This window comes from Lagopus muta, chromosome 1, assembly GCF_023343835.1.
Source record: "Lagopus muta isolate bLagMut1 chromosome 1, bLagMut1 primary, whole genome shotgun sequence".
Lineage (NCBI taxonomy): Eukaryota > Metazoa > Chordata > Aves > Galliformes > Phasianidae > Lagopus > Lagopus muta.
Window position 1 is genome coordinate 43,927,328 of NC_064433.1, and position 15,999 is coordinate 43,943,326.

General features: G+C 42.3%; 1 protein-coding gene across 1 annotated transcript; it reads left to right on the forward strand.

The window, feature by feature from the left end:
• Window positions 1-408: 408 nt before the first annotated feature.
• On the forward strand, window positions 409-15,544 carry PLEKHG7 (pleckstrin homology and RhoGEF domain containing G7). Its single transcript, XM_048928981.1, has 9 exons — window positions 409-435; window positions 1,674-1,787; window positions 3,070-3,244; window positions 4,798-4,912; window positions 5,690-5,781; window positions 9,160-9,239; window positions 10,157-10,316; window positions 12,619-12,716; window positions 15,494-15,544. The coding sequence occupies exons 1-9, from the start codon at window positions 409-411 to the stop codon at window positions 15,542-15,544; spliced, it is 912 nt and encodes a 303-aa protein (XP_048784938.1).
• Window positions 15,545-15,999: the final 455 nt, after the last annotated feature.

Here is a 15,999-nt window from a genome sequence, read left to right on the forward strand (position 1 = left end):
TTTAAAAACCGTTTGGATGTGGTGCTCAGGGATATGATTTAGCAGAGGGTTGTTGGTTAGTGAGGTATGGTTAGGTCATGGTTGGACTTGATGATCGTTAAGGTCTTTTCCAACCTGAGTGATTCTATGATTCTGTGATGTAACTGGCTATTTGTATAGATTTATTTTATCTTCTGACTAATTAAAACACTTGATGTAATTTTCTGAAGATAATCCTGGCAATATCATGGAGATAAGTGTTAGGCCTGAAGACTATGAAGAGGTCAGGAATGAGAAATAAAGTTATTTTAAACTGAGGAAGTTCAGTCATGCTAATTCTCTTTTTCTCCCCCTTACTTAGATAAGCCTCAGCTCTGTGGAAAATTTTTGGAAACTGTGAAGGAATATGTCAGTGAATCAGGATCACCTATGAACTTCATCTCCACAGTCAGAAAAGTAACATAATTAGAAATATTCTTGTTTAACTTCACTAGGTCCTTGCAACAGGTCATTTATCAGAGTATGCAGTGCCTTAAAGCAGTCAAGTCAGTCAAGGATATGCCAGCTGTCACAGGTAGTTTGGCCTTAGCCTCAAGTACTTCCCACCAGTAGGACATTTTTATTCATTGACATGTTTGAGGTGGTCATGGAAAGTTGCTCTGTACATGGAACACAGCAAGGAAAGATATTCCCTTCCTTGGGAACCACAGTCCAGACCTTGAGAAGACTTTGTCACCAACAGAACCAAGCTTCTCTGTCTGCAGGGGAGGTTTCCCTAAATCCAGACACTGGCCCAGACTCCAGCTGTACCCTGCCTCCTTCCAGTCCATCATCTAGATCCTTCCTTTACTCCACATACCAGACCCATAAATGTATTTAAGCAAGTATATAAGAGCTCAGTGAAATACATATGTACTTTGGCCTGTGTCTGCTAAGTGAGAAGCAGGAACAGACCCAGCTATCTTGCTGCTGCCAAGACATTCAGGTCATCAACATGATACGCAAGAGAGTGAGAACAATGTTCAGGGGTTCTCCCACAAGCATTTTATTTCCTGTACAACTTCCTTATGGCCAAACAGCAGGTAATATTAATGCAGACAGGAAATCATCAAGTTTACCATGTGATAGCCAAACTTGAATTTTCTGTAGCAGTAGAGACCATAGAAAGCTTCTAGGAAAGACCCTATCTCAGAGTGCTTAGGGTTTTAAAAAGGCAAAGAGAGTCTTACCCTAATTTCCTCCGACTTCAAGTGTTTCAATCCCAGAAATAATGAGCTTTATCACTGATGTCATTCAGTATTTCTAAGAGCTAACATACTTGGAAATAAAGTGGCATATTATTTGAGGCCACATAAATCTCTTGCTCAGGCAGTGTTTTTGATCTTCAGCTTCCATATCAGTTTCACGTTGTTTATTTTTAATTTGAACAAAGTCTAAAACTGCTTCTCCTCTGCAGAGCCGCTAGAACTGGGCTCCCACTCAGTGTTTGAACCCCTCCCTACCTTTCTTTTTTAAGTATTATACCAATTTGAGTACTGCTAACTCACCCTTCACTCTTAAACTCTCCCTCTTCCACTCTCTCCCTAAGTACAAGGTAATCTCAGGTAAAAGCCACATTACAAAACTAAAAGCAGAATTCCTCCTTTTGTCATCACATTTTCCTTTCTTGACAAGCTTTCAAGCCTATTTTGCAGTTTTTCCAGGGTGACCTCTGCCAGACACACCAGATTTATTGCCTCAATCATACCACCACTGTCTTCTACTTGGAAAAGCTGAGACAGAGGGAAGATTTTGGCATCTACCTGAAGGTAAAGTAATGGTTTTGTTCTTATTATCTCCAGCCTTCCTGTCTTTTGACAGAATTTTATCATCAGACCAGAAAAGTTCACTGGAAGCAGAACTGTGTAGACAGCATTTTACGTAAATACCTGAACTGCAGTGAATAATCATGGATATGAAGTCATCGTTCAGAGTATAACTTTCCCTTAGTCATATTTGCAATTTAGAACAGGCAAGAGTAGGAAGAAGCCAAAAGGCAAAAAAAAAAAAAAAAAAAAAAAAAGAGGCTGCACTTTTACAGGCAGATAATATGTACTGTTAGCCTTAAGCATTCATGTGTTCCACACATAATTCCTTGACATGCTGACCTACATTTTAACCAAGTAAGCCCATAACTCAGTGAGGGGCTGAAGGACCTCAGGAGCATTGTAAGTGTTCAGTGGCATCACACACACAAGCAGAGAGTCATAGCGATGGGCTGGGAGGGTCAGGGCTGAGGATGATTCATGGAAATTGGCAACACTGTCATCGCACCCGTTACCCATGGATGGCCTCGCCTTCTTCACATCAACAGTGACCACAGAATCACAGAATGGCCAGGGTTGGAAGGGGTCTCAAGGATAGTAAATCTCCAACCCCCCTGCCACATGCAGGGCCATCAACTTCCCCATTTCATACTAGACCAGGCTGCCCAGGCCCCATCCAATCTAGCCTTGAACACCTCCAGGAAGGGGCATCCACAGCCTCTCTGGGCAGCCTGTTCCAGCACCTCACCACTCTCACAGTAAAGAACTTCCCCCTGACATCCAACCTAAATCTTCCCTTCCTCGATACACACCGACCTCACAGCCAGAGTAGAATATCATGACTTGCTTCTCCATAAGGAATACATAATGCAAGGCAAAAAAAAGAGGAGGCAGAAAGCCAGGAGCACATCAGTGCATTCACAGGGCTTGAGAGCCTACAGTGAAAGAGAAGGGTGGGTTTTGGCCAGGCTGTGGCAAGAAGGCTGGTCTGCTTTGCTTACACAAGAGAATCCATTAATCCATACTCCCTCAGAGAGGAAGCAGCATCCTGGATGTTAGAGCAAGCAACCACTGCAGAGACAGAATTTATGAAGAGTAAAAACAACAGAACAGGTTCTGTCTCTGCCTGAAAGCAGCAATGCATGCATGGTAGCTACAGCCTTTACATCAGCCTTACCCTCGGTAAGAAATTTGTCTTTAGTTAGCCCATCTCATTACAGCTGATGCATACAACCTCACTGCCAGAGAGCAGAGGCCTAAGAGAGGTGCCCTTTGTCTCCAGCAGTGGTGTGAGCAGGAGGAGCAGTGCAGGAGGCTGCACCTGACGGAGCTGCTGGTGGCTCCTCTGCACCGCCTGACCCGCTATCTCCTCCTCCTGAACAACATCTGGAAGAGGAGCACTGATGAAACAGAGAAAGATTCTATCTGGTCACTTGAAGAGAAAGTGGAAAAGTCCATACGTAAGTAGCTATGGTTAAGTCAAAAATATACAACTAACAATTACTAAGTTACGTGATGTTTTTGTGCTCGAGGCTGGTCTCCCCACAGAATGGGAGAATGTGCATGCCTTTCAACAGTCTTGAGTCCTTTTGTAGGAAATGATTGGTGCCACCCATGGGCCCTCTGAGCAAGGTCACAGGACTCCCACATCAGTGACTCACTTGTGTTGGCTCAGAGTCATCCACAGCAACATGGAAACAATTAAGTGCAGATCACAAATTGGAACAAATAAAGAAAAATCCCAAACAAAGAAGTCTTTGAGTTGGATTTATGTATGAAGAGGATTTGCTGGGGCTAATCCTTAATAGGATAAAATACCACTCACGAGGGTAATATTGTGCCAATGACCTTTCACTAAATGACAGGGTCCTACCGTGAAAAGCAGCAGATGAGCCATCAGAGCTACAACTTTTCCCTAGTTGTTATAGAAAAAGAAGGGATTGATCCAGGAAGCTTTTTGTTTGTTTATTTTCCTCTGGATTCTGCTCTAAGAAATTTGTCAATTCAGTAGGTACACAGCCAGGGTGCAGTACGTGTCTCCAGTTGGGGACTCTCAGCATGACCCCCACTGCTGATCTTTGAGCTCATCCCTGTTTTTGCTAAGGTTGTAGAAGAAAACACACAAGCCTTTTCCACTCTTTGCTCCAGAAAGATAAGGTGGTCTTTTGTCACTAAATGGTGGACCTCTGCTGGGAGAAAGGATATGTGGATATGGGGCCACAACATCATGGGATATCTAGGGAACAACAACAAAGCTCTTCCAGTGTTTAGGATTTGGTTACACTACGCTTAAGGTTACCTCTAAGGTAAGGAAACCAAAGACAGGAGCTGTCGGCCTCTTTACTCGCAGACCTGACAGATGTTTGCCATAATTTGTTGACAAGTAAGCCAGTGACATAAAGAATAGCATCAGTTCCAGAATTTCTTCTCTGGTATATATACGTGCATTATCTGAAACAACTCTTTGCAACATCATTAAACATGAAAACTTTGGAGTTAAACTGCAGGTCCATTCAAGTTTTTCCTGCAATGGCCCTCAATCAGCAAGGACTGAAATCTCCATTTTTCATGTATTGAGACACTCATTCCAGTTATATTCTTCAGCCACTTCTGGCACTACTTCTCCTTAAAATGTTCTCATTGTTTTCAACGGCCTTTTGATCAGACTGTACATAATGAAAATTATTTTCCTCTCACCACTTCAGACGGTGTTCAGAAAGGCAGAATTTTTTCAAGAACTTTTTAAGGCAATCATTTAAATGAGTTTTATACAATTCCCTCACTTGCTAAGTCAGATTAATGGATAGCACTTTTGCATTCAGCAGTGAATTTAGGCCTCTTTGAATGCACAGTTTGATACTTTGCTGACCTAAAAAGAGTTAAGTCATTGTCTCCAGTTAGGCCAGGACTCCATCCTTTGGCTTCTACCAGAGATAATCAGTATTCATCACCTTCAAAAAGGCAGCCTATTTTTTGCCAGCCTTGGCAGTAACTGATGCTTTACATATTTCAGAGGATCTGGAAGGTAAAGTCAAGTGGTTGGACAACTTTCAGAAATTCAGGCAGCTCCATGAGGTCATAATTTGGCCTGAAGTCTGGGATCATTACAAGAGATTCTTTGTCCCAGAGGTAAGCAGAACTTTTAAGGGCGTTTTTCCTTCAGGAAGGCTTAGTTTCCAATCTATAATGCAGTCTAAAGCCAACTGATTGTCTGTATTTTGGTTGCTGTGATGGGCTTTGCCCTCACAGGAGCAGCCACAGCCTGAACACACTAATGCTGTTGGTGAACAATCAGACTGTGCACAGTCCCCAGGATGGCAGCATGAATTGCTTTCCGCTAACATCCCAGACAGTACGACGGGATGAGCCAGGAGGACTCTCCACTGTTTGCTTTTGGGGGGCAGAGTGAAACGTGATAGATATAAACATTAATACATTTATTTTAAGCAGCAGAGTAAATAGGAAATATTTGCTTCTTCTACTCTTCATGGTAAGCCAATTTCCCATTTCTTATTCAAATATCATTTAAAGTTACCCAGCATCCATGAGAACACATACACCTTTCTTTTGTGGTTGCTTCCTATCCAGACAAACAGACTTTAAACAGCTTTATGGTAATATCATCAGGCAAGTCTCACCTCAAGGATTTGTCTATTCATGCACAGAGCTGAAAAAAACATTACATTTACTCTGGAAAAGAAAAACCCAGCTTAACATTTCAGAAGATTACACAGATTTAAGCAATAGCACTGCTGAAGAAACTCAGTCATGCTCAATTATTAGCGCTGTGGTGTACTTAGCCTGATAAATCAGTAAACATTGTCTCCATTAACTGCTGGATTCGTCCCAATTTGGAATTGGATATGTGAGACTCCCCATTCTCTCACTGTCTTTCTCTTTTTTGTGTGTTTGAAACAAAGCTTGAGAGAGAACAGCAGTGAAAACATTTTGTCTTCAGCAAGCAGACTTCTTCATGACAGGAGGCTGACACTGGCAGGTAACATCCCTATGTCCTGGTATTAGGAATCAGCTTAGTGAAATTACACTTTGTTATGGCAGTCCAGAATGAATTGTAAGATAGTATGGGCAGCTGCAGGAAAGAAGCAGCAAACATCTTGTCAGAGAAAGCCTGAGAAATAGCCAGAATGCCAAAGGGATGAGTAATGCTCATGATTGCTTATCAGCACATCTGGACATTCAATCTGCCAGGTGCTCAGGAAATCAGATTGACTCGCATGTGCCTGTCACTCAGAGGAAGAGTTACACTGTCAGGTTCAAGGATGTGGCAAAAGGACATTGGGAAGTTTAGACCACCCTACATAAAATGCCCCACATGCCTGGGAACTGATATCAGGAAGCCTCACCTCTGGAACTTGAATTCCATGATGTTGCACATTATACTTAAAATGAAAAATCCAGAGGTTTTCCTTTTCCATTTTGTACTTCATCTCTGCTAAGACTGCTGTTTTGATGCAAAGCTTGGAACAAGAAGGTAATATGTAAACAATAGCAAGCTGAGAGGATTCCTTTCCATCAGCAACACACTCACCAACATGCCTGCCACTAACATCGCACGGAGCACAGCAGTCCCACTTCAGTGTGCTCACAGCCACCTACCTCCCTGGCATAGCTGGGAGATACATCTCCAGACTCAGAGGCACCATTCTGTAGCAGGACGGAGGCTGCTTATTGGGTAGCAGCTGCCTGCAAATGAGAGGAGCATTTCCTCTGTGCCTGAACAGCAAGAAGAGCCTGGGTGGTTGGATCACTTGGAGAAGAGCAGCATCTGAAAAGTGGAAGCAGCATGCAAGGGTGGCTGCAGCAGAAGTTGGCCCAGCCACTGCCTTAAAACTCCTTCTCCACCTCGACAAAAGCAGAGGTACAGACAGGGAGGTCCCAATACTTCCTGCCTCTTACTATTAGTTTCATAAAAGGAACAGTGAAGGGACAGAGCCCATTTTTCAGTGGTTTTGGTTTTCTTCCCACATGAGGAGGATTGCAGTGGCAGAGGAGAAGGTGCAGCACCAGGGATAGGGGAATCAGAGGGAAAGACTGCTGCTGCTGTGTATGGGGTGGTGGGCAGAGGAGGAAGAAAGACACTTCTGACAGCATTCTCCCTACACTCACTGCCCTCTTGACAAGGCACCAGCATAAATGCAGTGAGGTAAGGGTGGACATCAGGCAGCCACATTTCTTTTTGCAATATGTAATCAGAAAATGGAGAGGCATGAGCATAACTCTTACCCACCAAGAAAGCCAGCTGGCTGCAAGCTGCAGTATTGAAGTGTCTGGTATCTGTCCATCTGTCTGGATGAAATATCTTTCAAGACACAACGGAAATGTAATGCTGCACAAAGAAAGAAGCACATCCTAATGTCACACCCCTGATTCAAACATATCTGTTGTTAAAGTGAACTGAGCTTCTTTGAATGAAACTGTAACCACTGGCAACACAGTTTTATGTTTTCTGGCAATCTTAGAATCCAGAAGGAAATGCTAGAAAGTTTCTATTTCAAGAAATGCAGGTTCTTCATCAGAATGTTCAAGGAGCAAATACTCCTTCTGCTGTCAGCTGCTATTTAAAAATAGCACAATCAAAAATGGATGGTTAGGGGGACTGGGAGTCAAGAGAAAGTACAGTCAAAGATCAAGATCAGGCTGTCGTGTTACTATGTGAAAGTCAGGGAAAGTCCATGAAGACAAGTTTTTAAATTGGAGAATGAAATGCCCAGGAAGAACATAAGAATTCAAGTGGCCAACAGATATGAAATTCACCATGGAAAATCTTAGAGAATGCTATCAATTGTTCCCCTTCTAAATAAATAAATATATATATATATATATATATATATATATATATATATATATATATATATATATATATATATAATAGAAAATGAAGACAAGTTACTATCCTCCTCATTTTGTTTAGGTTTGTTTTTTGGTTAAGTTTCTTTGAAATTCTGCTGATCTTAACCACAAGGTAAAGAGATCAATTAATAAAACCTAACTTCAGATATGCAAAAGATGTGATAAATTCATGAGATATCAGAAGAGGTTGAGAGAACAGTGGTAGGGTTTGCAACAAATATTTTTTTTTCCTGTATAATGCTCACAAAAGCCATACACTGTATGAGCGAAGCTGTAGAAAACATCCTATCAAGTTTTTGACTTCATAGAAACTTACACAAGAGTATTTTTAAATACACATCAACAGCCCAGCTTACAGTCTTCTGAATCTCCATCGGCACATAAGATGATCCTCATGGCATTTCCTTTTCAGTAGTTACTGAAGGTGCTTTGCACAATCTTAATGAAATAGGTTTTCAAGACAAAGCATTTCAGAACAAAGCAACCAAGAAAGTATTTTATCATGCTGCAAATTGCCTGGAACCAGTAGCTCTGAGCATCCCTATTTGCAGTGAAGAGTAGCTGGGCTTTTGATGCCCCCCGAGGCTCTACCAGTTTACAGACTAGACAGAGGACTGATAAAGGATAAAGCCTGCAGCACACATAGAGAATGATTTTGGAGGTTGAGTAGGATAGCAAGTTGAGACAAAACAGGGAAATGAAAGACAAGCAGGCATAAAGGAATAAGGAGGAGCTGTAAACAAGTAAAAGATCAAAGGGCAAAACTGCAAATTCATTCATGAAGAGAGCTTTCTGGAGACTCTAAATGCCAGATTTCCCAGAGGAAGTTGCTTTAAAAATTGCTCTTCCTTCCATTAAATTATTCCCTATTATTTCTACAGCAATAACAGTGGAATTTTCACCAAGGCATGGAGATACAACTTCAAGACTTAGAAGCATTCTCACAGACACCTGTTGTTGTACGTCTCACATCCTCATGACCTTCCAAACAAGGAAGAAAAGAGAAGCCAACTCTTTTCTGTGTAGCTTTTGAAAGGTCTTTGTGAAACCATCAACTAGCATTTCAACAAGGTGATACCTTGTGCAGAAGGCTGCAGACAGGTATTTACAGGTGGCAGAAAAGAGCAGCATTTCACTGCTTCCTTATCTCTGACATTTTCAGAAGGTTACTTATTTACTATGCAGGATTTGCTAATTTGTAGCATGCCAGCTGTTGCATTTAGAGGCACTGCAGGTGATCCACATCATTTCTATGGGCAGGCAGTTGTTTTTGCATAACATGGTAGCCACTACAAATACTAATAGCCAAAAAAGAAAAAGCATAATACATTTAAGATTGAGAGTGCAGACTAGGAGACTAGTAGTTGTGTACTGTATTGGAAACTGTATTATTTCTTTGTTAAGTGTTCTATGAGATGCAGTGATTCCTAGATGTGCCTCAATGTAGAAACAGCAATTCCTTACAATAATCATGCCATCACATTGACTTTTCTTTCTTCCTCAGAAAGCACAAGACTTCTTGATGTCTACCTCTTTCTATTTGATGATTTCCTATCCATCACCAAAATTAAACGTAACAAAAAGGTAATGACGGATTGAGAGGTATGTGATTGCAGCTGTTACTATGTCTTTTTTTATCTAGATAAATGAATGAACCCTGTTTCTAGATTCAGTATGTTACAGGGGAGCCACAGGCAGAACTTGCATTACTAGACCAAACATTTTCCTGATGCCGTTCTTATATGCTGGATTCCTTGAGCTCAGAAGTTTCAAGAATGTAAGTTTACAATGATCCTCTCATGATCCAATCCAACCCAGAAATACAAGTATGTAAAAAAGTATCTAGCTAGTTAAGTTTACAAAGCTGATATAAATTAAGCCTAAGCAGACCTATACTAAATATCAATAAGCTTAGGTTGAATTTAGAGATATTAAAATAATAGAAGCAGTTGCTCTGCTTTTATAGGACATACAGAAGATGTTGCTCTAGAATCATTCATTGCACAACACCATCCTACAGCAGGAGAGAGATGAAAGGAACAGAAATTCAAGGGGCTTGGTGCCTGCTGGCAAACCTCACTGAGGGTTTGCCTGTATACGTATTGGTGAGTATTCTGAGTGAGGTTGTTACCCATCTGGAGACCCAACAATTCTGTGTTCTGCATGTTCATGAGGGGGAGACAGGGAAATGCATCTCCAAGAAACTGAGAAAATCTGATATTGAAAGGATAGGTGAAAGAGGATCTTTGAACATCTTTGTTTTCTGCCTGAGGACCTTTATTGTGTTTCTGTCGTGCCATTTCAATACAAGGCGTGACCTTGACAAGAGAGTTCCAGGTACTGATGAGTTTTTCAGAGAAATAGTTTCTGATGTTGCTCTGGCAAATAAATCTCTGAACACCTTTGATGAGACACAGCACATAATTTAGGGCTGTTTATTGCCTGTACTTCACGGGCAGATGGCAGACAGCATACTAATCAACTTCATTTTCTATTCTCAGAAATACGGGGGCTCAGACACAGGCTTAACCCTTGTCTGTCCTTCCCTTGCTCCGGAGCTGCAGTCAGTTGTAAGAGAAGGTGGGTTTTGCCAAGTCTTGGACCAACCCATCCCACTGGACAGACTAATACTGAAAAACGTTGATGCCATCCATGTAACAGGTACACCTCTGGGTGCATCTGAATGCTTTCAAAAAAGTTTTCTCCATGCATGATCTATGCAGTGGTTTAAGGATAATTTGCACACAAACCACCCCCAGTTGCATGGAGTACAAAAGCCGCAGCAGTAGTTGGCTTCACACTTTCCATGACCTTCAGACACCCACATAGACAGCCCATATTCCCCTGCCTGAAACAGGGACTTTCACATGCACATGGGTGACTCTCAAGTATGTTCCATTCACCCCACGGGTGGCATAAAGACTCCAATGTGTTCTGTCATGAGCCAACTGTTCTCTTACCACAAATGGAAATCATTCTTCCTAAGCCAATGCTTCCCTTCTCCTAGACCTCCAAATGCATCACCATGGGAAACTACTTCCAGTAATGTATGGTGTGCCTTTGGGTGCGGAGGGGAGGAGGACCAGCCTTCACAGAGAGTGACTTGTAAAAGTGGATGTTAACTAAGGCAGTTTCCGAAATCCAAGGTTGAGTGGGGCAGCAGGCACAAAAACAGTCAGGACTTCTCTTTAATCTGAACTACCTCCACAAGCTTACACAGCTCAGTCTAATGCTACCAAATCCCAGGAGACTCACATATAGAAGAGAAATAAGAAATACAAACCTCCAGGCTTCAGGGCCTGACAGCCATCCTAATCCCAAGGACTAGGAGAAAAGCTCAGGAAGCTAGAGCAGTCTGTGGAAAATCAATAAATGTGGAAAATAAACCTAGAGCATGTAAAATTTATGATAACCTTGAAACACGTTCACCCAGAGTAATTAGCATTCAGCATCAATGTTAAAATGCTGATAGGAAATAGAGGTAGGCAACAAAAGGCAAATGACTAAATATGAGGTAAGCAGATGAGCACAGAGGAGAATAACCTTTGTTTAACCGTGCTCCAGATGCTGTCTGCCTGCCTGACAAACTTCACAACCAACACAGCATAAATCAAGCCAACAGGGAGGCAGCTCTGGGCTGCTGGGGAGAACAGGGCAGCAGCCCCCAGTTTGCACATACAACAGTGGGCGTAAAAGCCACAGTGCTAATGGGAATAATATTTTTGGTTTTTTTCCTAGTGGGTATTCGCTATGTTCAAACCAGAGTCCCTGTGACACAATTGCAGGCAGTAGATGAAGTCAACTGCTGAAGATCAGTCCAGGATCCAGCCCCTGTCTACAGCCCTTCCCCACACTCTGCACCAAATTGCTGGACTTCTTCACCACATATTCCTACCAACATCATTACAGAATTAGAGGGAATAGTCTCCATTCCTTACTTACATTTTGCGATGTCTTGGAAACCTCAACCTAATACAGCATCCACTGGAGTGTTATACAATAAAAATAGGGATTAAAATGACTATAGGGAGCCTGCAGTTCAAATTTTCACCATTTTGCATAAAGCAATAAGCAGAACTGCCAGCATCAATGGAAAAATGTTCCTTTGCAGGGAAAAAAAAATAAAAAGAAAAAAGAAAAAAGAAAGGATTAGATATTCTCAGAAATGTGTGACCTTGGGGAATGCTGCCAGTTTATCTGCATCTCAGGGAGTGAGGTCATGGTAGAAGTGAAAGGTCAGTTAGCTTATTCTCAGGAAGCTACTTGAGCAGGGCAGTGTGGGATTGAGCCCCTGTGCCAATTAAAATCAAAACTCAGATTTTTTTATCTACATACATTAGCTTGCTGAAGGTTGATTGCATTTTGGCAAGAAACATACCTCAATACAGGGATTAGAAATATATATGCAAGTTGCAATATTGTAGAGATGCAGTTTTGGCAGCAGGCAGGATAACACTAGCCCAAAGCCTGCCACATTGCATTGAAGAGACAAGAGGCACAACACTGCATTCGTGCTCTCTATGAATGCCAGGACCTTGCTCAAGAGATGCAACTTCAGATGTCTTATAGCAGGAATCCACCTCTGAAACCAGTAATATACATTCTGACTTGGAAGTCATTCTCCTTTTGTTTGACGTTTATTCTTCTCTAACATCAATTACAATTTAGTCCACTTGAATGGAAGCTTCTTTTAATGACCTTCAGCCTGACTTAAAAGTAATTTAGCTGCACAGTGATTAAGTAATTGAAACTAAAATGAGTACAAGTAGAATTATCTTTCTGAAATAGCAAAGCTTCCCACACAGCAAAAAATTTACCCCGCAAGGGTGCATTGTCCTATTGAGAATCATAAAAGATGGCCACATATATCACATCTTCAGTCATCACCAGACAATGTGATATAAACCTGGGGTGGCAGTTGCATGAGGGAATTTGTATCATTTCTTCACTTTTTTCCCCCCAGTTTTCAGACTGCGAAATGCTTTCCTAATACAGCATGAAAATAGATATCGGCAGGGCATAGCGGTCTTCCTGCTACAAGCACAAACAGAGTCTGCCAAGGTAAGTAGCTCATCTTTTCTCCTCTGTAATTACACAACTACACTTTCCCTAGAGGAGAATCACAGCTGTGACATTTGACCAAAACAAGCAAACAAACCAAAAAATGGTCTGGTGGATCACATTTTATTTGCTACAGGATTTTTACTGAACACATATCAGCTTTCTTGGTTTGGTTGTTTATTTTTGGTTGTTGGCTTTGTTTTGTTTTTTAATCAGGGTTAATAGCAGGTCTTAGCTGTCTGAAAAATATAATTTCTGATTGCTAAAACAATTGCCATTCCTTGCATAACAGGAAGGAAGATGGATAGACCCTCCAGAGAAACCAAAGATAAAACAACCCCCCATTCATATCTGCAGTACCCAAATCAGATACCTCATCTACGCATAGTACACTCCTGCAATTTCAGACTGAGCAGATAGTGTGATTCATTCTAGTGTTACATAAATTTACCCCTCATCTTCACACATCACATTTCTAGTAGCAGTGCTGCTTGTAACATATGAAATTCTGGTAAGAACCTTGCAAACCTGCTGTTTGGTTCTCTTTTGTTTAGTTGTTTTTTGCCCCGTCATTTAAGATTCATTCTCTAATACCTACACTGAAAACGTGACTACCAGTGATAGCGATTCTCCACATAAATCGCAGTAGAGAGTCATTTTCAGGGAAAAGCAATGAGTGAACTCTTTCCATCTCCAAGCCACTGGTTCATACTTGGAATAGCTATGTCCTCGAGAAGTAGTTACCTGTTACTGAACAGGAGATGTGATATTTTCAAGCTGCCTTCATGCCAGGTTGCAACCACCTTATCAGTGTCTTCCAGTTTTATTTTACTACCCAGAAAGAAAACCCAGCACCAAAAGGTTCCTTCCACATGAATGCAGTAATACTATAGCATTTTGCAGAATTTAGTCTCTCTGATCCCCAGGAAAGCTATACCCTATCGAACACTGTTTTGAATAAACTACTGTATTTCAGCTCCTAAACCTAATCTCAACACAACTTACTTTTTTTAAAACAAACTTAGCTAGTCGAGACGTCCTCATGGCTTTGGCCATTACAATCTGCAAGGAGGAAGGACAATGATCTTGCTAAGACCAACTTGTGAGGGCCATCAGACTAAGAGTCTGAGGTAGATAAGCCATGTCACAAGGGAGACCACACTGAATGATGCCAAAAGTGCAACACTCCCATTGATTCACCCCAAGCAGAGGGCAGCTGCACTGCAGGCTACCTTGTGGATCCCTGTTGCTGATATAGGCCTGCCCCGGCCACCAGCTCCCCTCACCAGGTCCAGACCTTCCAGCCCAACATGCACCCCTCACTGCAGCATGACTCTGCATCCACTGCATGGGGAGCACATGCTCCAGGTTTTTGCCAAGTATGTATCAGAGATGTGGTGAACACCTTCCCCCACCTCCCTGTCAGACCCACAGTACTTGGCAGATGTAAGAAAACACAGAACTGAAGCACTGCTCACTCAGCCCATCTGTGCAGCAGCCCTGCCTTCTGCTCTCTTCTTCCTTGTCCCCACTCCCTGAGCCACAAAAAGCTGATAGTAGATATCTCCTAAGAGACCACTCCTGGCACACCAGAACATACTGTACACCACCTCCTCCCTGCCAGCAGTACCAGCTGGACAGAGCAACCACCCCCAGCCATTTATCTTTCAATGATACACATATAGAAACAACCTGAAGGGTCACTAACCAAAGTTATGAATCCCAGCATAGCACGAAGTATAGCAGGCTGCCTTTCCTCACATTTCTATTCCTGCATCTAAGTTCAGTGACTCGATGCACATTAAAACAGGAAGAGCAGCTGCTGACTAAGCAAAACAAAACCCCTGCAGTGGGAAATGCACAGCCAGACCTCCAGCTTGTAATGCTGCCAAACAATTTGCAATGTTTGATCACAACAGTTCTGACAGCTCAGCTTCTGTGATCCAGATCACGTGAACTACCACAGGGAGGAGTTCAGTATTTTAAACCCCTCTGCAGCCATCATCCACTGCCTTCAAACCTGGATGATGGAGGATCATAGTCACAGAACGGCCTGAGTTGAAGAGGACCATAATGATCAAGTAGTTTCAACCCCCCTACCATGAGCAGGATCACCAACCACCAGACCAGGCTGCCCAGAGCCACATCCAGCCTGGCCTTGAATGCCTCCAGGGATGGGGCATCCACAGCCTCCTTGGGCAACCTGTGCCAGTGTGCCACCACCCTCTGTGTGAAAAACTTCATCCTAATATCTAACCTAAACTTCCCGTCTCAGTTTAAAACCGTTCCCCCTTGTCCTATCACTGTCCACCCTCATAAACATGATATAGAGCTGAATGCTGTCAGCATGGTGCAGGAAGATGAAATTCACATGAGACAGACCTCAGATGGGTCAACCATTTGTGGTGTTGATAGCACTGGAGCTGTCTTAACCACCATAATATGGAGTGCAAACTGCAGGGACAGCATTAAAAGAATAAATACTAAACAAAAAGAGGTGAAATAGCCAGCAGCAAATGAAAAAGCAGAGCATAAAAATCCCATCTTCATACCAAAAAGGAAACCTTCACTGGACATCTCAGGCCCAGCACACAGTGATGTGCTGTGGCCTTAGTAACTGGGAGGCTGGGCTCTGGGTAACTTGTGCTCACTTGGGGAATTAAAAGCCTGAGTCTGAAGAGCAGCAAATGTAACTGAAGGCTCATGGGTGCTCGTTTCTCTGAATTACTAGAATTTCTCAGATTGCCTAGACTTACAGATTATTTTTCTTGTAACAGAAAACATGGATGTCACAGATAGAAAGAGCAATCTCCAATTACATGAAGTGATGTGAAACCAAGAAAAGCACACTCCTCTGCTCAATAGCTGAATTATCTGAAATTTAATAATGCCAGTACAGCTCTGATAGATGCAACAGAAGGCTACTGTGGTAATAGCACCATTATTTCTTCCACAGAGCATTAACTTCCTGAAACTAACAGGCTTCTGACTCAACTAAATCGAAGTGATGAGCTTTGATCACAGGATGTAGGAATAAATTGGAGGGGGAGAATGAGCCACACAATAAATACATCACTCTCAGATGCCTCTTTGCTTCAGCTTGGGGAAGGCTCTTCCCAACAAGGCAAGTGTTAATATGACCTGTTCTTTCCTAGAAAGCAGGGCAAGGAAAACACCCATGTTGGTGAGGAGAACTTGTGCACCAGAAGTCTAAAGCTCACACAAACTATTCACAAATTTCACAGATTTCAAACTGTAGCTAACTCTCTAGCCACAGCTCCCG